General features: G+C 49.0%; 1 protein-coding gene across 2 annotated transcripts in view; it reads left to right on the plus strand.

The window, feature by feature from the left end:
• Positions 1 to 9,662: 9,662 nt before the first annotated feature.
• SYT6 (synaptotagmin 6) overlaps positions 9,663 to 23,963 on the plus strand; it is a 45,914-nt gene continuing 31,613 nt past the window's right edge. For both annotated transcript variants that reach the window (XM_069478948.1, XM_069478947.1), the window contains exons 1-2: positions 9,663 to 9,934; positions 11,424 to 11,982. In XM_069478948.1, coding sequence (XP_069335049.1) covers positions 9,678 to 9,934; positions 11,424 to 11,982 — 816 coding nt within the window. In that variant the 5' untranslated portion in view covers positions 9,663 to 9,677. The remainder of the gene's footprint in view (positions 9,935 to 11,423; positions 11,983 to 23,963) is intronic.

The following is a 23,963-nucleotide window of genomic DNA, read 5'->3' on the forward strand; positions in this document are numbered from 1 at the left end:
TCCCCCTCCTCCATCACTCCAGTCTTGATCCCACATGCAGAGGGGCCACACGCCCTGACCCATCAGGCAGAAAGGTACAGTTGCCATCTGCCAAAATACTAATATTAATAATTGCTAAATTAGTGCCAACGCTCTGTTAGCTGTAACACTCCACATTAGTCTCCAATTTATCTCTGAATCCCCTAATAATGGTGGAAGCGGCCACCCAGTCATAAAGCTTGGTGCGGCCCTAATTAGCTCAGCATTGTCTCTCCTCATCACAGCCTTTTCAGGAGCATTAATTCCTACTCTGTTTGGACTCTGCTAATTATCCCCATCGGTAGCTCAGCCTGGATCTCTGAAAGAAGGAAAGGAAGCAAAGGCCCTCTGCTCCCCATCCCCCAACCCTGAATTTTAATTACACTGGGTTCTCCTAATAAACTTACAAGCCCCAGCAGGGCTTATTATTAATGGACCTCGTCTGTGAGCCTCGGTACACAATAGCCCTGTTCTCCCGACACACATTCACACGCTCAGGTATTCCTCAAGCACATCTCTGCATGGGACTGTTCCAGAGGCCACTGGTTGTTTGCCTGGTGGCTGGTGGGCAGCCCGCAATGTCTACTTTCTAGGGAAGGACATAGATGGGAGTGCGGAGGGGTCGTGAGGAGGCCGCTTATAATCCCAGTCAGGCCAAAGAGTGCAGGATGCCCCCCATCCTCTCCTGAGGACAACTAAGAAATGCCTCCCCAGCTTCTCTGTCCAGCCTGGGGTTCTACAGCTCAACCTTCGGTCTCCTCGATGCCTGGTTCAAGAGCCCAGCATTTGGCATCACAAAGTCCTAGGTTCAAATCTCAGCTCTTCCGCTTAATGCACTGTGCCCTGGAACGACTTACTCAGTTAACATCTCTACATTAGTTTATTCATCTTTGAGAGGTGAATCCCAATGTCTTAGATAGCCTGTAAAGGTTAAATTAGATCATGTAAAAGACATAGTGCTTACCAAGGAGAAATAAATAGCAAGTGATATTATTAGTATTAATATTAATGGTTCTGCCCAGAATCTCGTCCCTTCCCAGACTAAACGCTGTCCTTCCAGGCTCTTGAGCCTCTGCATCACTTGCTCTCCGGTCTCCGGGCTGTGTTTTGTCTAAGTCTCCGTCTGTGTCTGTGTCCTTGGCCGAGGCAGCTCCTGCTGTCCACAGCCTGAGCCCTGGACGTTTCTGAGGGTCCACCAGCAACCCCCGGCCCTGGAGCCAGCCTTCTCTGGCTTTGGGGTGTGCAGGGAAAATAGTCCTTTCTTTTTGCTTCATCTCCCTAGTTTATCTTTCCAATTACAATCTGTTAGCGAGAATGCCTGTTACTGTTACAAAATGGATTTTCCTGACGTGGGAGCCCATTAGAAAAATGGGAACAATAGCAAGCGATGAGAACTGCTGATGAATCCTAACACCATGGGTGGAGATGAGGGGAGGGGGCATCGGGCTGTCTGCAGAGAAAGAAGTGTCAGTGGTAAGATAAGAAAGCCCTGGGCAGCTAATTAATAACCCAGCACTTTCTGGAAGAGAAGGGAGAGCATGGGTCATTACCTTGGCCATTTAAGTCTCATTTAAGGGGACAAGCAGGTCCTGCCTTGATGGCCTTCAGGGGCTCTTAACCTCCCAGGAAAGGAGAGGGGACCGAGTTCCCACAGAGGCTTTGCCCGCCCATTGGCTGTCTCTCTTCCCTGCCTTGGAGACCCAGCTTTGTTTTGCACACAGTAAACTGTTATCTTCCTCCAAAAATCAAAACATGAAGAATACTAGCAGCTTACATTTGGGGGGCATTCACCATGTCCCAAGGACTGTGCTCAAAGTCTTAGCTTATTTAATATTCACAATGATTTTCTGTCAGAATCTTCACTAAACAGAAGAGGAAACCAAGATTTGGAGAGGTTAGGTACCTTGCTCAAGGTCACACAGTTAGAAAGCAGTGTAGATGGTACGTGCTCTGTGGTCATTCTGGTACTGGTGCCAACCTGAGTTGCCCACCCTGTGTCTGAGCACCTGGTAAAGTCCACTTTCCCAGCCAGTCCTAGAAGCTGTGTTCTCCGGCACAAGGCCATGTCACTGCGTATGTTTCCAAAGCCTAGTTCCACAGCTCTCTTCTCTGCCAGAGGCTGTTGGATAGTATTGGGCTGCCATGTATATCAGACCAGGTGCCCATGGACTACAGGAGCTCCTCTGATACCTGCATGAGGATGTTTAACATCGAATATTGAGTAACGGACGTCTTTTCTCCAATTTCCAAGAAAACTTTGCAGGAGCATGGGATATTCTCAATTGATTTTTCTTCCAGGATCATCTTCTTACTCCTTTGGAATTAATTCATTACTATTCACCAGCTGATAGTAACAACAAAACAACTGGGAAAGTAGCAAGCAAATGAATATTAATAGAAAAACTTGGAGATGTTTGATTTTTAATATAGTATGTATTATGTCTAGAGATAAAGAGGTTATATGATTTATGTATGAAGTAGTTATTTCTGCTAGTAATATTGTTTCTTGGTTTATGATGATAAGGTTAAATCTATCTCTACTTATTAGTGTTCATGGCTTGCAGGTATTCTGCCCATTAAACACATTTCGAAACTAAGGGATATTCAAAACTAGACTGGGCACAGCTAATAAAAATAGCTAATATTTATTGTATTTCTTACTACATTCTAGGCCCTATTCTCAGCACTTTTGATACACTTTTGATCTCCTTTAAACCTCACAATGACCTAATGAGGTAGATACCATTATTACTCCCATTTTATAGAGGAGGAAACTGAGGCTGAGAAATGTTACATAGTTTGTCAAAGTCACACAGTTTAAAACCAGTGGAGCTGGACATTGCATGAGCCCAGTCTGACTCCAGAGCAAGGTTCTTTCTCTCCAGGCTGAAGGGGAAATAAAGAAGGAAGAAGAGAGAGAAGAAGAATGCGGATACTGAGGAAGTACTTCCCCTTTCTCAGGGTTGTGCTAAGCACTTTCTCCCTTACTAGAGGCTTCCCCCTCTTGTGTTCTGAAGCTAATGCATGGTGTGCATAGGAAGAACACTGGATTGGTGCTCAGAGAGGTGGCAGAGTTGCGCATCAAAGTTCTACCTGCCTCACAGGGCCCAGGTTCAAACAAGATGTGAGTGGGAAAGCGGTTCTGAAGGCTGTCTGTGCCCTTATGATTTCCTAGGAGGTAACATGTCCCAGTGAGCTGGCCTCAGCCAGCCCAGGGTAGTCACATATCTTAGGTCACCTGGGCCTTTGCACACCCCTTCGGCTACTACAGGAGCCTACATCCCTTCCTAACCTTAATGTACCTTTAGCCAGGTGATGAGGACTATCTGAATTCAAGGCCACATATAGTGATTTTAAAGAGGATAAGGGCCGAGCGTGGTGGCTCATGAGTGTAATCCTGGCACTCTAGGAGACCGAGACAGGAGGATAACTTGAGCTCAGGAGTTTGAGACCAGCCTGAGCAAGAGCAAGACCCCATCTCTATTAAAAAAAAAAAAAAATAGAAAAAATTACCTAGGTGTGGTGGTGCATACCTGTAGTCACAGCTCTCGGGAGGCTGAGGCAGGAGGATTGCTTGAGCTCAGGAGTTTGAGGTTGCAGTGAGCTAGGCTGATACCATGGCACTTGCTGGGTCAACAGAGTGAGACTCTGTCTCCAGTAAATAAATAAATAAATAGAGGGGCTAAATCCTCTACATTCACCTCCTCCCCACAGCCTGATTCTGCTCTTGCCACCACCTTGCATCCCCTATGAGGATGAACCTACTCAGTGTTCGGGACTTAATTCCCCTTTCATCACCTGCCAGTGGGATGTCAAAAGCCCAGGATTTCCTAGTCCTGGAAGAAGATTCTGCAGGCATGGGAAGGGTCTCCTGGTTTTCTGTAACCAGTCTTGAGTGCTGGGTGCTGATTCCCAACAGTTCTTACCCTCTGCCTTCCCTGATCACAGCTCCAAGGGAACAACAGCTGGGGGTCACGTGGAGAAGCAATCTAAATAGCAACCACGCTGAGGAAAAACTGATTCTCCTGGCCCATCCCTTCCCCCACCTCTCTATTCATTTATGAATTCAGTTTTTTTGTCAGGCTGAACATTTAAATGCACTCTGTGCTCTCTGGATTCCCCCTACACCCCCTTCTCATTAAAATTCTAATTATTACCAGAACAAGTAAGATGTATGATCAAAGGAAAGCAAAGCTCTAGAAATACCTTTTGTTTTAGGTGACTCATGTTGCAGAGAATGCATCCAGAGCAGATGTAGCAGAGAACAGATGTGAAGGGTCTAGAGATGGCCAGATAGGTATAATAAGGACACATAAATCTGTGGTGGCTTTCCTGGTGAGCCTGCTGGGATAAGGACCTGGAGAATAGTCTCCAAATTATTCATCAAAAAAAAAATTGACTCAGTACCTGCAATATATGTTTATTTCTTCCCAAGTTATATACATGTCCTACAAAGGTGACATTGCAAAGCCAGACTGGCTGGGCTGTAGCCCAGTTCCACCCTTTACTAGTTGTGTGACCTTGTGCAATTTATTTAATCCTCTGTGTCTCAGTTTCCACACCTGAAAAATGCGGGTAATAATCATATCTGTTTCATTGGAGAGGATTAAATGAGTGAATATATAAAAGATACTTAAAACTTTGGACATAGTAATGTTGGATAAATGAACTAAATCAAATAATAAAATGCCATTATTGTTTTCTACCTATCTATCAAAGTTTTGATTGTTTTTATTTTAAGATAATAAATAAGTACTAAAATGACCCGATTTTTTTCCCCCTGTGCCCCCTCAGGTGCATGCCACCGCATTGGAGACCTTTAGTCTAGAAGTTAACTTAGAATCAGTTTTCTTGGTCCCTGGCAATGTCTAGGTGAAGGACTAACTACAGCTCCTTTGGCCAGGAAAAGGCTCCAATGTCTCCGTGCAGGGAGCTAGGTGGAGGGGAGGGTTGGGGGGTCGTAGGTGGCTCAGGACTTGAGGATTCTCTGCTGTTCTTCCCTGTGCATGGAGGAGGTGTCCAATCCAGGCAAATAACTGCAGCAAGGGACTCAGAAGTGCTGGCTTCCCAGAGAGAGTGGCTGATGCTCTCACCACATTCTCAGATCCCTCTGGATGTGGGACAGCCTTCCTTGGAGCCTGTGTGCTGTGATAGTATCCTGGATCCCCCCAAGAAGGGACCTGGGCATCTATGCACCCCAAGCCTAGCTCAGAACCTGGCACATGGCAAGTACCCAGGAAATGTTGGTTGAACTTAATTGAAATGAGAGATACTCAGAGCCCTTTTGTGGGCCATTCATTCATTCACTCATTCATTCCCATGTGCCAGTTTCCATACCAGGCCCTGGGTCAGACAAACAGGAAAAACACAGGTCACAGTAGCCTACAGTAGCCTACAGTTTAATCAGAGACAAACAGGCTGGGACAGAGGAAAGAATGCCAGGCTGGGTAGTAGACATCTGGTCCAGGCTCTGTGTCTGACCAACCTGTGACACCAGGCAAGTCCCTTCTCTGGACCACTGCTCCCATCTGAGAAAGCACAGCATGGCCTCAGTACTTGCGGGGCCATTTCTCACCTTAAATGGTAAGATTTTTAAGGCATTGGGACAGGCTGATCCAGGGGCTGCAAACTCACAAGGCTGCAGGGACAGGCAGGGAACACGGAGTTGAGGGTTGAGTTGGTGAGGACACACCCCTACAAAGAGTCCCCACCATGCAGGAACACAGGTGCAGTCACCAAGTCATTGGTCTTTTCCAGAAAAGCCAGATATCTGAGGTGGTAATGATGATTGTTATGCAAGCTGAATGAAACTTTTCTGCCAGCTTATCCAGGAGTGACCTGTTTGCAAGCCCTGCCAGGTGTGCCATTGGGTCAGAGCCTTCTGACTTCTCTATTCAGAGCAAGAAGAGGCCTTGGACTCAAACGTTCATTCCAGCCAGGTGCGGTGGCTCATGCCTGTAATCCTAGCACTCTGGGAGGCCGAGGCGGGTGGATCGCTCGAGGTCAGGAGTTCGAGACCAGCCTGAGCAAGAGCGAGACCCCGTCTCTACTAAAAATAGAAAGAAATTATCTGGCCAACTAAAAATACATATAGAAAAAATTAGCTGGGCATGGTGGCACATGCCTGTAGTCCCAGCTACTTGGGAGGCTGAGGCAGTAGGATCACTTAAGCCCAGGAGTTTGAGGTTGCTGTGAGCTAGGCTGACACCATGGCATACACTCTAGCCTGGGCAACAAATCAAGACTCTATCCCAAAAAAACAAACAAACAAAAAAAAAAAAATGTTCATCTCAAGATTTGGGGAGGGAAGTGGGATGAGAGGTCTGCTTAATCATTTCCTGTGGAGGGAGGCGTCCCTCGCAGCTCTCTTGGAATAATGGCCATTCCACTGGGGTCATGGTGGGCTGGGGGTTGGGCAGGGAATGCCCACTTCCAAACCCATCACAGCACTCAAAAATACCCGTTTTACAGCAAAGTTCTTGAATAGCCACAACAATGGAAAAGGACAGCTAGAGAAATTTTTTGTACAGGTATACGTCAGAGATATTGCAGGTTTGGTTACAGACTACTGCAATAAAGCAAATATCAAAATACGGTAAGTTATACACATTTTTTGGCTTCTCAGTGCATATAAAAGTTATGTTCTGTAGTCTATCATGTGCAATAGAACTGTGTCTCAAAAAATGTACATACCCTTATTTAAAAATACTTTATTGCTAAAAAATGCTAATGATCATCTAAGCCTTCAGCAAGTCGTAATCTTTTTGCTGGTGGAGGGTCTTGCCTCAGTGGTGATGGCTGCTGACAGATCAGGGTGGTGGCTGCTGAAGGTTGGGGTGGTTGTGGCAATTTCTTAAAATTAGACAATAAAGAAGTTTGCTGCATCAATTGACTTTTCCTTTCACAAGAGATTTCTCTGCAGTATGTGATGCTGGTTGATAGCATTTTACCCACAGTAGAACTTCTTTCCGAATTGGAGTCAATTCTCTCAAAACTTGCCACTGCTTTATCAACTAAGTTTATGTAATATTCTAAGTCCTTTGTTGTCATTTCAACAATGTTCACAGCATCTTCACCAGGAGTAGATTCCATCTCAAGAAACCACTTTTTTGCTCATTCATAAGAAGCAACTCCTCATCCAGTCAAGTTTTATCATGAGATTGCACCAATTCAGTCACACCTTCAGGCTCCACCTATAATTTTAGTCTCTTGCTATTTCCAACACATGTGCAATTACTTCCTTCACTGAAGGCTTGAACCCCTCAAAATCATTTATGAGAGCTGGAATCAACTTCTTCCAAACTCCTGTTAATGTTGCTATTTTCACCTTCTCCCATGAATCATAAATGTTCTTAATGGCATCTAGAATGGTGAGCCCTTTCCAGAAGATTTTTAATTTACTTTGCCCAGATACATCAGAGGAATCACTATCTATGGCAGCTATAGCCTTACAAAAATGTGTTCCTTAAATAATAAGACTTGGAAATCGAAATGACTCCTTGATCCCCAGGCTGCAGAAAGGATGTTGTGTTACTAGGCATGAATGCAACATTCATCTCATTGTATAGCTCTGTCAGAGCTTTTGGATGACCAGGTGCATTGTCAATGAGCAGTAATATTTTGAAAGAAATCTATTTTTCTGAGCAGTAGGTCTCAACAGCGGGCTTAAAAGATTCAGTAAACCATGCTGTAAACAGATGTGCTGTCACCTAGGCTTTATTGTTCCATTTATAGAGCACAGGCAGAGTAGACTTAGCATAATTCTTAAGGGCCCTTAAGGATTTTCAGAATGGTAAATGAGCATTGGCTTCAACTTAAAGTCACCAGCTGCATTAGCCCTTATCAAGAGAGTCAGCCTGTCCTTTGAAGCTTTGAAGCCAAGCACTTCTCTAGCTAGGAAAGTCCTAGATGTCATCGTCTTCCAATAGAAGGCTGTTTCTTCTACACTGAAAATCTGTTTAGTGTATCTACCTTAGTTATCTTAGCTAGATCTTCTGGATAACTTGCTGCAGCTTCTACGTCAACACTTGCTGCTTCACCTTGCACTTTTATGTTATGGAGATGGCCTCTTTCCTTAAACCTCATGAACCAACTTCCACTAGCTTCAGACTTTTCTTCTGCAGGTTCTTCTCTCAGACTTCATAGAATTGAAGAGAGCTAGGGCCTTACTCTGGGTTAGGCTCTGGTTTAAGGGAACATTGTGGCTGGTTTGATCTATCCAGACCACTAAAACTTCCTCCATATCAGCAATAAGGCTGTTTTGCTTTCTTATCATTTGTATGTTCTCTGGAGGAGCACCATTAATTTCCTTCAAGAACTTTTCCTTTGCATTCACAACTTGGCTAACTAACAAAAGAGGTCTAGCTTTAGGCATGTCTCAGCTTTGACATGACTTCCTCACTAAGTTTAATCATTTCTAACTTCTGATTTAAAGTGAAAGAGTGCGACTCTTCCTTTCACCTGAACACTTAGAGGCCAGACATTGTAGGGTTATAAATTGGCCTAATTTCAATATTGTTGTGTCTCAGGGAATAGGGAGGCCCACGGAGGGGAACAGCCAGTCAGTGGAACAGTGAAAGCACACACACGTTTATTGAATGTTTGCCATCTTACACTGGTGCAGTTCATGGCGCCCCAAAACAGTGACAATAGGAACATCAAAGATCACTGATCACAGATCACCATAACAGATATGACAATAATAATAAAGTTTGAAATATTGTGAGAACTACCAAATCGTGACACAGAGGCCTGAAGTGAGCACATGCTGGTAGAAAAACGGCACCGCTGGACTTGCTTGCTGCAGGATTGCCACAAACCTTCAATTTGTAAGCAATGCAGTATCTGCAAGGCTCAATAAAGTGAAGCACGATAAAACAGGTGTGCCTGTATTTAGCTTTGACATACACTGTGTGGATTGGATTCTAACTTAATAGAAGTATTTATTGAGCCTACTATGTTCAGAGTTCTGGGAGTTCAGAAGAAATTAATCCGTGCCCTTAAAGAGATTATGCTCAATTTCATTCACTCCAAGTCAGCTCAGTGTTTATTGAGCTCCTCTCTTGGGCTCGGTGGGGGTGGGATAAGGAAGAGAAGAGGAGTTGGCCAGCCTCTGCCCCCAGGGCATCACAGCCTGTTAAGGGAGAGGGAGCTGTATACAGAAATGACTCTAAGTCTGGCCATAGTGAGCGCTCTAATAGAAATTCAAATAGCACCCAAACATGAACGCTTCAGGAATTTGCACATTTGCTTAGGCTGCTATTAAATATTTAAATTACTTTCCTTTATAGGCAGTAGGGGAAGCAACCCACGTGCTCCCCAAGCTGGCCAGGGCGTAGGGGGTGATGCTTGAGGTGAACACAAGATTGCAGATATTTCTCAAAGTGGACAATCGAGAGTCAACCCTAAAACCGTCTCTTCCTCTGGCCTGGCAGCTTTCTCATGACCATTCTTTTCTCTTCTTCCGTCTTTGTCCCTTCTGTGTGCCCCCTCTTCCAAAACCCTCACCTGCTTCTCCCCACCTCTGTCTGTCTCTGTCCCTCCCTGCCTGGCTCTTGCCGAGGGCAGGCACCTCTGTCAGCCTCCTCGCAGTGGTAGTTATTGTGTGTGGCGTGGCCCTGGTGGCAGTTTTTCTCTTTCTCTTTTGGAAGCTGTGCTGGATGCCCTGGAGGAACAAGGAGGCCTCCAGCCCCTCTTCTGCTAACCCCACCTTGGAGGCCCTCCAGAGCCCCAGCTCCAGAGGCAACATGGCAGACAAGCTGAAGGACCCAAGCACCCTGGGCTTCCTGGAGGCCGCCGTGAAGATCAGCCACACGTCCCCAGATATCCCGGCCGAGGTGCAGATGTCGGTCAAGGAGCACATCATGCGTCACACGAGGCTGCAGCGACAAACCACAGAGCCAGCGTCATCCACCAGGTGAGGGGTGGACTCCTCCCTTCCCTAACCCCCACACACTCACACGGCCTTATTGAATACATTACTGAGATTTCAGCCTGTGAGGGCCAGAGGCAGAAATAATAACACATATCCTTTGATTGAGAAATATGTCAGATGGTGTGATCCTCGATGGGCAGTCAACTAGGAGGTGACCACCAGGAAAGACGCCACAAAAGGAGAACTTTGAGGCAGGGGGCTATGCATGTGGTATGCACTCGGTGGGCGTGTGGGGGGCGGGGAATGGGAGGGTAGGGTAGGGGTGTGTTGGGTGTTTGGAAGGAAAGGCTTCAGGCAAAGGGAAGAGAACATGCAAAGGCCCAGAGGCATAAAAGTTCATGGTGTGTTTAGGGATATGTCAGTGAGGCCGCATAGCTAGCGTCTGCAATGCGTGGGAGATAAGGCTAACAGTTCAAGGATGAGGATTCTTTAAAAACCTTTCAGAGTTCCCTGCATGACAGCAGTTTTTACAGCACCCTTTAACTGAAAACAGCAGCAACAAGAAGCATATAATGACAAAAATCCACTAAATTCAGAAACACTTTAAAAGATGCAGTGCATGTATGCATGAGGCTTTGTATTAACTTAAAACTTAGGGTTCTTATGGATCCCTGGGTCCCTCCAATGTCTCTCCAGGCTCCCCGGGGGCCAACCAACAGGAAGGAGGCCTGGTCTTCAGCCTGGAGTGAAAGTACTGAGCTCACACTGATGGAGTTTGGCCTTGGGCCAGTTGCTCACCTTCCCTGAGCCTCACTTTTCCCAACTGTACAATAGGGCTAATGACTTGTATAATGTGTTGTGAGGAGCCAATGAAAGAATCCATGTGTTAACGAGAGCCGACACATACATCATTCATTAGATTATACACCTGGCCCTGTACTAAGTACTTTATATGTATTAATTCACTTCACCCTCACAGCAATCTTATCAATTGCTACTTTTACTATCTTCATTTTTATAGCACAGGGAGGTTAAATAACTTGCCCAAGATCATATAGCCAGGAAGTGGCAGAGCCAAAATTACCCTATGCATCCTGACTCCAAAGCCCAGGCTCTTGACCACTCCATTGCCTGCCGTATAGTAAGTGTTCCATAAACGGTGGTAGTGGTAACGATGGTGACAAGAGTGCCACATTGAGGGTAAGAAAGGACAGTCCTTTTCCTAAGGGATCTCACGGTTTAATGGGGGAATCAGAGTCACGTCTACCAGGAAAGAAACCTAGAAAGCAGGCAACAGAAAAGCAGGAAGAATGATGATAGCAATGGCTAACATTTATTGAGCTTACTCTATACCAGGCACCATTCCAACTACTTTACATATATTAAGACATATAACACTCCCAACCTTGCACACAAAGTATGCACAGAGGAAAAGTGGGCCCAACAAGGGATAAGATGAGCCAGGGCTGCCAGCACTGCCCTCCCCTGAGCCCTGACCACACTCTCTCTGCCCCCTCCTGCCCTCCGCCAGACACACGTCCTTCAAGCGCCACCTGCCACGGCAGATGCACGTCTCCAGCGTAGACTACGGCAACGAGCTGCCGCTAGCAGCAGAGCAGCCCACCAGCATTGGCCGCATCAAGCCCGAGCTCTACAAGCAGAAGTCAGTGGATGGGGACGATGCCAAGTCCGAGGCCACTAAGAGCTGCGGGAAGATCAACTTCAGCCTACGCTACGACTATGAGAGCGAGACCCTGATTGTGCGCATCCTGAAGGCTTTTGACCTCCCTGCCAAGGACTTTTGTGGAAGCTCTGACCCTTATGTCAAGATCTACCTCCTGCCCGACCGCAAATGCAAGCTGCAGACCCGGGTGCACCGCAAGACCCTGAACCCCACCTTCGATGAGAACTTCCACTTCCCTGTGCCCTACGAGGAGCTGGCTGACCGCAAGCTGCATCTCAGTGTCTTCGACTTTGACCGCTTCTCCCGCCACGACATGATCGGCGAGGTCATCCTGGATAACCTCTTTGAGGCCTCTGACCTGTCCCGGGAAACCTCCATCTGGAAAGACATCCAGTATGCCACGAGTGTGAGTACAGCTCTGTTCCCTTGGCTTCCTGAGAATTTGCAGTTCTGAGTTGGGTGGGACATGTCCCCAACCCCCTCACCCCATAGAGACAAATGGGCCTTTGCCCTTCTGTATGTGAAGGGAACTCTAGAAACTGCCCTGGGGAAGTCCTTGCACTCTGCCCCGGGTGGCGGTGGTGGACAGCACAGTTTCCACATAGGTGGGAAGGGAAGGGGATTTTATCTATTGCTTCTGATTGCATGTTCTGAAGTGGTTCTTTCTACTTGCTAAGCCTCAGGTTTGCCACCTATAAAATTATGTTCTATGTCCCTTTGATCGTGAGTAAGGGTTGGGCGAGGCCCATAGACTGAATCAGACAGCAGCATCTACTGAGGGCATTGATGTGTATCAGAAGCTTAGAATAGGCAATCGAGAACAGACTAAATCAATCAGGGTGAACCAAGCTATGCTGCGGCAACAAACAATCGTAGGATCTCGTGGCTTAAGACAGCTGAGGTTTGTGTTTTGCTCATGTTACATGAGCTTTGCAGCTTGGCTGGGGGCACCACTCCACCTTGTTACCCAGGGATCCAAGCCAACAGAGGCTCCATCTCGACATGTGCTCCCACAGTTAAACATCAGGGGGAAGAGGATGTGGCAAATCGTGCGCCATTTCTTAGAGCTTCCATGCAGAAGCCACACCTGTCACTTCCACTCACATTTCGTTAGCCAGGCAAGACAGACACATGGCAGCTCCTACTATCAAGAGGTCAGAGGCAAAGTAATCCTGCCATGTGCCCAAAGGATATCTGCAAAGACCTAATGAACAGCACTAACGACGACTCACAGCAGAGTCCCTTCTCTTAGGCATTGTCTCCTTGGTGCAGACTAGGAGATGAGGGAGGCCGGCCCAAAAGGAGACGTGGCTAATGCACCCATGAGAGGCGGATGCTGGGCTGTTCACAAGCAACTGGAATTAACCAGGGAAGGTTTCAAGGAGCTGAGGCTCAGGTTGGCTTCTAAGAGAAGGGAGGACAGGTTTGGCACCGAGAACCAGCTGGAGAGGGCACATCCAGCGCCCTTGGGTTTGGCATAGATGGCATGGTCCGGCCCATCGGGTTGAGGAAGCTATGTAGCTACGAGATCGTGGTGTCCCTGCAGGTGTAGTGGTGTCCCTGCAGGTGTAGTGGTGTCCCTCTCTCTAAGCCCACCTAGGCAGCTGGGCGCTGACAGGGGTGTTTCCCTCAAGCTCCAGTGGCCTTGCCTCTGGTGTCTTGAGTGCTAACTGGTTGAGTGTCTTCCTGGATATGCCTTGTGCCATATCTCGGGGAAGTGGTGACCCCGCTCTGCCCGCAGACCCCCTTTGGACAGTTAGTACTCAATATCTCTGTGCTGAATTTTTGAAGAGAGAAGCTTGGAGAATTAGCCCTGCTCTGGTGGGCAAAGGGTATGAATCTCGATTTGTTCACAGAGAAGAAGCTTGATGGGCTCTGCTTCTGCCCCAGGAAGAGTGTCTGGGACACCCCGTTGTTGCAGCTGGTGCTGACTTTGACCAGTCCAGTCCTGTGTCTCAGTGCTGGTCCCACCTTTGCTTTCCTGAAATGCTGTCCCGGTGGCAGACAGACGGGGTGAGCAGACGGGGCGGATCAGAACAGCAGCTGTGCACCGGCCCCAGGCACGGGAGCTCCACTCTATAAATCACTCTGAAGTTTACCTCTGGTGTAGCTTGTCCCTTGTGGTCTCCTAAGGTAGTGGCTTCATTACAGTGACTCTACAGGTAGAGAAAAGCCACTCAGTTCTCCTCACAGTGAGGCCATGGCCCAGGGTAGGTGGGCGAGGCCAGAGGCTGCGGGAAGCAAAGCTCAGCTCAGCCCTCCTAGGGGCCTCTTTGCTCCCTGCCAGAGCCCCCACCTTCCTGTCACGTGCTTTTCTATCACAAACTTCCCATACCCTAGAACTGCTGTGGCTGTCCCTGCCCCTGTACCATCCCCACTTCCCTAGCTCAGCTTCCAAAGGAGGCAGGTCAACCCAAGAACACCGGACAAATCTCCATCATCCCCATCATCCTCAGTCAATATCACTGTAGTCCTCCCCATCTCCTCCTCCTGAGAACACTGAGCCAGGCACTGGGAGGTGAGAATAGGAGGGGCTGGGAGAGAAAACAGCCTCTTCGACCCACAGAAACCTAATCTAATTACAGAGACAAGAAATGTTCATGCAATGGCTGGCAACGCAAGGCAACAAATACTACACACTGTCTGCAGTTACAAGATCCCTGAGAGTTAGGACAACTGGGAATGTCTCTTGGATGAGGACAATTAAACTAGGTGGGGAAGGACTTATATAAATAACCTGACAGGCAGAGGAAGAAGAGGGAGTCCAGGCCCAGAAGTTTCCAAAGGTGCAGAGCCGGGGACCATGCTCAGACACCCTGTCTTACTTGCATTCTGAGCCAGATGTTCCTCTCCAGTGAGTCCCCTGGGACCCTCCAGCCTGCAGCCTCACCAGCAGGCATGGTTCTCATCACCCTGGCAGCCAAGGACTCAAGCAGAGGAGGGGGAAGAGATGCAAGCAAGCCAGTGCTTTTACCTGTTTTGCGGTGCTATTTGGGGGCCAGGGAGGCCCAAGTCACAGTCGCTGGGCATGACAGAGCACTCAGTGTATACAACAGTACAGATGAGCGCAGTTGACAGCGGGCTCCTATTTCTCCCAAGTGCCTGATTCCATTCCTAGAGCTGCCCTTTGAACTCCAGATGAGGACCCCTGGCAGCTCCTCTGGCACAGGCAGGCTGGTCCCTGAGAAATGCCTGACCTTCCTGCCTCCTGCCTCTGCCCACGAGGTTCCTTCTGTCAGGCAGGCCCGGCCCCCGCCTCTCTGCCCAGCCCAAAACAATCCAGTGTGAGAGCCTGCCTGCCCAAAGCCACCCTCCTGGTGGCCTTCCGGTCTCACAGCAACTGCCCCTCCGATGTACTCTCTAGATCCCTCAGTTATGTCTTGAATCATATTCTTGTAAAGTCCCCCCAATGGCTCAGAAATGGCTGTGTCCCACATTTGACTTTCTCCTGTATTTTCCCTCAGGGCTGAGTGTGAGAACCCAGCACGTTCATGTTAAATGACCAGCTGCTTACTTAATGCAATTGAAACTATATGTTGGTACCCAGGAAAGCAGTTGGTGGGGAGGTTAACCTGGGAGGGCTTCCTGGAGGAGAAACTCAAGTAATATTTTGAAAATGGCTAGAGCCAGGCTTGGTGGGGAGAGACCCAGCCTGTGCATTCATTCAGGGGTATGGTTCACGCAGCTGGTTTGTGTCTGGGGTGGCAAGGGGTAACCAGTAGGATCAGGTGGTCTGGACCAAAGCAGAGGGTCGGTGGCCCACAGGCTGAGCAGAAGGAAAGGCACCGTGAGACAGGGGCCTCGGGAGGCTGCTCTGTGGTCACACAAGTGCCGTCAATGGTGTCCCCGTTGGTTTGAAAGAGCAAAGCCTGAAGCATGTGTTGTTTTCTCACAGCCACTGAACCCTGAGTATCAAGGCTAGTGAAGGGGAAATACACACCCGGGAGTCGAGCTCTGTGTTAATTGCAAATCTTAAGCCACAAGGGACACTCACTCCCCCACCCCAGGTCACTCTGTAGGGAAGTCGAGCAGCACAGCAGCCAGTATGCCCCACCGGCTGGAGGGCCAGGGGCAGGCACACCAGGCCTGGAGGGCAGTGGCCACTGGTATTCTACTGAATCGAGAAACACAGGCCTAGGAAGGAAATCCTGGGAGTTCATAGCATCCATTCCAGCCCCGGGCAGGGCTGCCCCACGCTCCTGCTGCCCTTCCTGCTGCCTGGCTTACCTAAGGGCCCCTGGGGGTGTCCCAGGCATTCCCAGGGATTTGCCACTGTGTCTCCAAGCAGAGCTTCAATTGGCTAAAATCACCCTGCTCTTCCCTTCCCCCTCCTCTGCCCCCAGTCTCATTATTTCTATATAAAGCTGTAGATTTATCATTATAATAGAGCCGCCGTCACCGGGGTTTGCTAACATCTCTGTAATCTTGTAGTTATTGCTACAGAGGCCTCAGACCCCAGTGCACACAACTATTCCTGTGGCTGTACCCGCACCTCCACTGCGGCGGGAGGTGAAGGCTGTAATTGGGGCCATAAATATGTGCCGTGTTTAGTGCACTAATGGACTCGCCATCTTCCTGCCTCACTGGGTCCCCACCAGCTTGGAGTGTGCATGTGTGTGTGTACCTCTATGTGTGTGCGTGTGTGTGTGTTGGGGGGTGATGGGGTGTACTGTGTACTTCCAGGGAGCCTGACTCGGGGTCTGCAGGGAAGAAGGGAGGACTTCTGTGGTGAAACAGCCTCTCGCCTGGCAATGAGCAGAGCTGTGCAGAAAGAGCTCAGGCTTTGGTGCCAAACAAACCTGTGTTGCATTCTAGTTTCTGTACTTTCTAGCTTGGAGACCTTGGGACATTATCCTAACTGTGCCTCAGTTTTAATATCAGGAAAATGGGGAGAATAATGTCATCTAGCTCCTAGTGGTATCATATATAGTAAATGAAACTGAACTAAACACACGACCTACCTGGGACAGCACTGCCACAGGGCAGCCCGTGAGCCCCGTCCCCCTGGTGCCTCCACTGCTGGCTCGGCCTGTGGTCACCTTTGTGCCACTCCCAGGCCTGGCCTTCCCCTTCTCTCCAGGCCACCTAGTCTGACTGGTTGTTGGATATTCTTATTCTTATTTTATTTCTTGTCTTAGCTATGCCATGTGTTCTCTGGGTGACCTTGGAAAAGTGACTTCCCTCCTCTGGGCTACATTTTCCTCAGTGTTAAACCATCTCCAAAATTCTGAGAGCCTCATCTTCTCAGCTTCTCCCTTGGAGAAGTTCTTGGCCCTCCTGCTTTCACAGAACAGAGCTACCCAGTCCCTGGGGTCACCATGGCAGAGGCCTAACCCCCAGGAGGACAGGCCACTGGGGAGAATGTCCAGACATGCCCTCTCCTCCCTTAAATGCCAGTAAGACTCAGTCCACTCTTCAAGTCCCTGGGGACTGTCCTCCAGGAGGTTTCTGCCACAGGGGAGGCCTCACCAGCAACCTTCTTCCTCCCATTCTGGGAAGCCACATTCCTATGCCAACACTCAGCCCCTTCCCAGCCGGCTCCTTTCAGATCACTGGACATGTGCAGGTTGTTACTTACTGAGCTCCTACTAGGGTCCAAGAGCACAATCTCCTCGATCACGTTTCCTCCTCACCACAACTCTATGGTCGTCCACTAGATGTAAATAAAGAAAGGAAGGTTCAAGGTTAAGCAACTTACCCAGTGTCACCCAGAGAGAAAGTAGTAGAGCCAAGATTCAAACCCCCAGTCTTCAACAGAACGCATGATCCTTGCACGGACAGAGGACATAGTTGCATTGCTCTTTAGGACAGAAAATAGGTCCTGAAATTTGCAGCTCTTCAAGGGATTCAGAAGAGTGTTTTTTTTTTTTTATTTTGTTTTGTTTTTCTTTATGGGCTGTTTACATTCTCTTGTTCGTCTCAAAAGCTGGTCATTTCAGGGAGCAGGTTTTGTGCTGACACTTGGATTCCTTTACCTTTTACCCAATACCTTTCTGTGAACTTTGGGTTTGATGTTCATTTCTCTTTCATTTAACAGATATTTGTTTAGTGCCAACTATGTCCTAGTCAGTGCATTGAGCACTTGTTGAATACAGAGCCTTGGGCTGGGCTGTGGAAAGGATGGCAAAGAAAGAGCCCCCCACATCAGAGTGCACAGGTCCCCAAGCCCCCAAGCCCTCATACACAGGGCACACACTCAGGGGCAGACTGGCTCAGGTGCTTACAATACAATCATGCAAGCTGCCGTACGACGAGCCATGTGCCCAAGTGTTAAGGAAAAATGAAGAAAAGAAATCAGTGTCAGATGAGATTGCCTTGGAAAATGTTCTGGAAAAGGAAAGTTTCAGGCCAGGCTTTGATGACAAGAAGAGGGATTCAGAGGTAGGGGAGTATGTTTCTCTATCTTCTTTGCATTGGGGGAAGGATCTAGAGAGAACTTCTCTTTTCTATGTGTAATATCTTCTTGCACTGTGGTTACTACGTACTGGGCATCAGGCTGGAGTACAACAACTTCAACTCCAGTTCAGTCCCATGTTGAGGGAAGGCAGGCCTCCTGGAATGAAATCGCCTTCCTTGCCAGAAAAAATTTCAGCTGCGTCCTCTTCTCACGCCCACATACTTAAGTTAAATGAGATCTAAGAGTGGCCACAAAAGGCTTTTTCAAGTAGAGCCAAAGAATCTGCTTATTGATCCACCATGACTCATTCCATCACTCTGGGATGAAGCCTCCCAAAAGCACATTGACCAGCAGCTGACACAACGCCTTCTAAGTGTCCACCTTGGATGTCAGGCTCCCAGGTCTATCCTGGGAGACCCTGGAGGCAGGAGCAAGAGGGAAGTGTATTGAATCTTCATCCACTAAATATGTCTTCGGTGAGCCTGCCAAGAACATACTTGAGTCCTAGAACAACTGTATCTTGAAGAGACAAATACAGTCCTTGCTTTCCAGGAGCTTACAGTGGAACAGAGGTTTCAGAGCAAGTAAAAATGTAATGAAAGGAACACAATTATTTAAATTGCATTAAGAGGAAAAGGGAAAGATAGAAGTGATTATTGAAGCTGGGAGAGTGAGTGAATGGGATGAGGGATACAGGTGATGGAAGGAGAATTCAGGAACCAGAACCGAGCTTTGGGGGAGCACCCACAGCCAGGGTGAAGGAAGAAGAGGGGTGGCCAGCAGAGAGTACCACACAGGAGGAGATCCAAGAGAAAGGGAACTGAGGAAGTTAAAGGAGGAATAGTTTGGGAGCTATTCGCTCAGCAGTTATCTGTTGGAGCATGGGCTAGGTGCCAAGCACAGTCCTGGGCACTGTGGATGCAGAAGTAAACACACTCCCTGCTCTTGTGCAGGAGGGCAGGTGACTAACTAAGATAAACAGTAGCTCTGAGAGTGATAAATGGCAGGGAGAGAAAAAGGCAAGGAGGTGTGATAGGAGTGTTGGGGGTGGGGAGGGGGGTTGAAGGAGACTGCAGGGTAAAACAGTCTCTCAGAGAGACCTCCCTGAACAGCGCCATTTGAGTAGGCCTGAAAGGTAGAAAGGAAAGAACCATGTGGGTATGTGGAGGAAGAGAGGTCCAGGCAGAGAAAAGGACAAATGCAAAGAGCTTGAGGTGGGAGGGCACCTGGCTTGATCAAAGAACAGCAGGGGACCGTGTGGCTGAAGCAAAAGAAATGGGGCAGGGGAGGGGAAAGGGCAGAAGGTACAGTGAGAGAGGCAAAGGGTCGGAAGAGGTTAACAAGGCTCTACAACCCAAAGTTGAACAAGATTCCTCTAGCTGACTGGCCGGGGTGAGACTCCTGTATCCAACCAGAGCAAAGGCAGGGGACTCCGTGGGAGGTCTTTGTCATAAAAAAGAGACCACAGTGGCCTGAACAAGGATAGTGGTGGAGAGGTAAGATGTGGCTAATTTCTAAATACGTTTTGAGAGTAGAACCAGCGGTATTCACTGACAGATTGGGTGGAAGGCGTAAAGTGTAAAGAAAGAGAAGAAGAATCAAGATTTTCAGCCTGAGCAACTCAAGATGGATCACCATTCACTGAGCTGGGGAACCTTAGAGGAAGAACCCATCTTGGGAGGAAGATCACGAGCTCGGATTTGGACAGTTGTATTTGAGACATCTTTTGGACATCCGAGTGGAGATGTTGCGTGGGAAGTTGGACACAGAGTCTAGAATCCAAGAGAGAGGCCTTGGCTAAAAAAACAAATTTAGGTGATGTCAGCATATAAATGGTGTTAAAAGCCATGAGACCAGGTGCGATCCCCATGGGAATAAGTTTAGATAGAAAAGAGAAGAGGACGCAGGAACGACCTCTGGGCTACTCTAATATTTGATGTGGTGGCCTTGAGGGAAAACCATCAAAGGAGACTGACAGCTAGCAACAATGAAATAGGAGGAAAGCCAGGAGGGTACGTGTCTCAGGAAACAAAGAAAGTGTTTCCAGGAAGACAGAGGGAAGGATCTACTGTGTTAGATACTGTGACAAATCAAGTAAAATGAAGACTGAGAAGTGACTGTTTTGTTCAGCATCAAGGAGATCATCATTGGCCTTGACCAGAGCCATTTTGGTGGAGCCTGATTAGGGAAGATCAGTTGTGGAAGGTTGGGACATGGGTTGTGATATTTTAGGGAAGCTTTCTGGAAGGGGTAGCTCTTGAGATGAGATTTAAAGGCCTAGGAAGATGGGTTTGGCAGTGTGCCAGCTATGGGCCGTACCTTAGGGAAAAGCAGAGGTAGGGGCAGGGAGTGGAGTGAGCAGCGCCTCAGAGAGAAACTTGGGCCAAGACCACACATTCCATCGGGAATTTGCAGCAAGCCCCAGTATCCCTAGAATTCTGCCTTAAATTCCCAAGTGTCTGGACTCTTGCATACAGGTCCGGCCAGGATTGAAGCAGAGAGGGAGAGCTTTCCAAAAAAGGGCAGCAGGGCAAATTAGGGCCGCCTGGAAGCCCCAGTAGGTGTGAAGGGAGCAAGGCTGCCTGAGCTCTGCCTGACTGTCTTTGCTGGAAGTTCATTTGCTGCCACTCCCTCAGGCCCGGCCTCATTATGCCTGTTATTCTCTGCATTGCCTGTCCTCCCCTAGCACCCTCTCCCTCAGGCCAGTAGGTGGAAATGTCCATCCTCCCCCCGCCCCCAGTTTATGCCTCCCACCCCTGCCAATGCAGAGGGTACCTGGGTGGGACCTTCTCTTTGCTCCCTCACTGCTGAGGGGAGCAGGGGAAGAGGCTGGTTGCCGCCCTGGGAGGACGTCCTGGTCAGATGGGAACATCAAGCCCGGAGCAACTTCTTGTGCTCCACAGTAATACGAATGGCAGTCCTGACCTCGGAGCTCACATCCTACAGTGACCAGGAGGAAATCTGGGGGACAGACACTGAGAGGTCCCTCTGTGCTCAAAGCTCAGATTTTGAGAATGGGGCTCACTGTGTCTGGCCCCAAGTTCTAAAACCAACAGGACTTTTGACTTTTCTGGGACTGCCCAATGGGCCAAGCCACCTCTAGAAAAGGACTGCTGAAAATCCACCAAGAACCCAGAAAGGGAAAGAGGAGAGTTGTGGGGTCCAAGCTCTGTCCCACGGGCAGCCTTCACCAGGGCCCTCTGTGGTCGGTCCAGGAGTCGGGACGCACACTCCTAGAGTTGAGCAACAGCCAGTCCCCTCAACCATAGGTAAGGACTCCAAGGCCCCAGGCTTTCTGCAGCTGTGATGGGTGTGCACCAACCCTTCCACACCCTCTCACGTGGGCCAGTTGGGACCAGTAGCTGTTCTTGGGTCCATGGGATTAAAGGTTTCCCATGTGGTGCTGGAAAACAAAGCTAATCAGTCCAGACAGGGCTCTGACCTGGCTGTGAGCAGAGTTGCTCAGCTCTACTAGCCTCCGGTGTTCTTATTTAAGTTGTTTCTAAACTTGGCCTTTCACAATAGGTCTTTCCCTGCAGCTTCAGAGGAAACGGCCTTACGGAGCTGCCAGAGGCCCAGATAGTGGAGACAGTTCCACTCTCAACCTTGACAAGCTCCCTAGCTTCCAGACAGCCCCCCTGCCCACTCAGGCTAGCTTCCTGCAGGGCATGTCTCCCTCTGGCAGCCAGACCACGGCCCTGTCTTCCCTCCCTCCTCCACTTGCAGCTTGCTGCAGCGCAGAGACCGTGGACAAGCCGACCCTGACCTGCCCCCGGCCCAACATGTCCCTCATTAGTATGCTGTGTCTCTCAGTGATTCTCTTACAAGAGAATGAATGGGAAATCATTAGGCAACAAGCTTGTGCATCAACAAAAATCGGCTCCTCCAACACCAATGCACTTCCTGTGCTTCCCCCAACCTTGCTGCAAAAAGCGTATGCACTTGTCTTGTTGCTTCCATCACCTAATAACACACAGTGACATTTTCTCCTGGAGAGAGATTATTTGGTCACAAGAGAAGCAACAGCCAAACATCCCCCCTGGGCATTGTCATGGATGTTTGAACTCCAGGACTCATTCAGGAGGAAGGGACTGCATCGAATTCCCTGGGTCAGCAGCAATGCAGGGAGACTAGGGTCATGGGGTGTAACTATGACCAGAATAGTACTGACTCCAGAGGACTGGAGCAGTCCCTGAGAGGTTTCTCATTTTTCTGCAGACCACAATGTTGTGCTTCCACATGTTCATGGACTTGGGGAAGGTCAGGGCTGGAAAGAGCCTCAGAGATGATCTGGCCCAACCTCCCCCTGCCACAGATGAGCAAGTTGAGACCAGAGAAGTCATACAGCTTGCTCAGGGTGGCTCAGTGAGTTAATGCAAATCTGGACCCCAAAGCCCGGTCTCATGAGAGCCAGTGTGTGCCCTTCGGGCAGCCTTCCTTGTCCCTAGCTTTTTACAGGGGATTCTCTGGCCCTGTTTTTCAATCACTCCTCCCACCTTTCCTTCCTAAGCCCCTGCCCACTCACTGCCTTCACTCTGTGCCCGGGAGCCTCTCTGTCCTGCAGGGCAGAGGTGAAAAGGAGAACTTGGAGTTCAAGGCTTGAAGTATCAAAGGGCCCAGAGCAAAGACTACAACCCCTCTGCCAACAGTGAATCTCTTCCCTGCGAGGAAGCTCCACTGAAACTGGACATAGGCAAACCAAGAGACAACATCGGCAGGAAAACCAGGGTGGAAAGAGGCCGTTTATCAAAGTGGCTCAGCCTTCAGCCAACTAACCCTTCACCCTAAACCACCCATTGTACATCAATATTCATATCTTAGAGGAGGGTGTAGAGAAGGCAGTCTGTAGAGTCTAGGTCAACCTTGTCCAGTTGCTAGCATATTTTTATGGTGTTTCAGTGTCAGCAACAATATGGAAAAATATAGTCTCTACAGCAGCCAGCCTCCCCTCCCCCCAACCCTTCTCCCCTGCCAACCCTTTGGCCATCTGGTCCTCATTCATCCTCATCAGTTGTCCCCTGTAGCCACATTTTCCTCTCATGTTTGAATTGACACCTACTCATTCTCTGTGAATATTTAATATCTTCCTTTCTAGACAAAGTCTCCGAGACCTTGAGGATCTCTCTAGGGCCATGTTGAAACCTGGGATGGAGAGCTTTCCACGGAGTCCACGTGGCCTTGGGATGAGGGAATTAGGGTAGGGAGACAGCCCCTGGGCTGGGAAGGGATAGGGCAAGATGTTCAAACGTTCACCCCTCTCTGGCCGGCACAGGATGGCCTTGCCCGCAATCTTGACAGCCTAAGAAACACCAGTGATTGCTTCGGAAGACTGTCGTTTTAGAGTTCTACCCTGCTGATGGTCTGGCCTTGACACAGCTTGGACTTAACCAACATCCTTAACATGAGACTGGTTTCTCTAGGAGCCATTTTGTATTTTCTTCACAAAGCATGTGTCTGAGGGTATCTGGGGTGGGAAGGAGTGGGAGTGAGATCAGGAAGGGGTGAGAGAACAAGACTCAGAGGACTGACTGCCTGTGTGCAGAATTCTGATTGCAGGTCAAGCAGGGCGTCTGCTGGGGCCTGTCGGCCTCCTGTGTGCCAGGCTCCAAGTGTGTCACCCCAACCCCGCAAGTGGGGACTGGCATTATCCCATTTCCACATGTGGCAACTCAGGCAGCCTGCTCATGGTCACAAGGCCTGTGAGTGGCAGGAGTCACACCAGCCCTCCTGCATCCTGCCTCTCAAGAGCCGGTTAGCAGGGCTCCCAAGATGCCTGCCTCCTCCTGGGACAGGGAAGGCGTATGTGCTCACAGTCTCTTCTGGCACCAGCTTTCTGCCTCTTCTGCAATGCTGTCCCCCTCTTGGCCCTCTGATGGCTTTTTCTTCATGACCCACTCTCAGGACACAAGCCTCGCTCACCACACCCCAGGCAACACAGAGTGAGCAGCAGCACTTAACGGAAGGGCTGCCGTGACGGAGGTGCTGTTCCC

The sequence above is a fragment of the Eulemur rufifrons genome, chromosome 8 (genome assembly GCF_041146395.1).
Source record: "Eulemur rufifrons isolate Redbay chromosome 8, OSU_ERuf_1, whole genome shotgun sequence".
Lineage (NCBI taxonomy): Eukaryota > Metazoa > Chordata > Mammalia > Primates > Lemuridae > Eulemur > Eulemur rufifrons.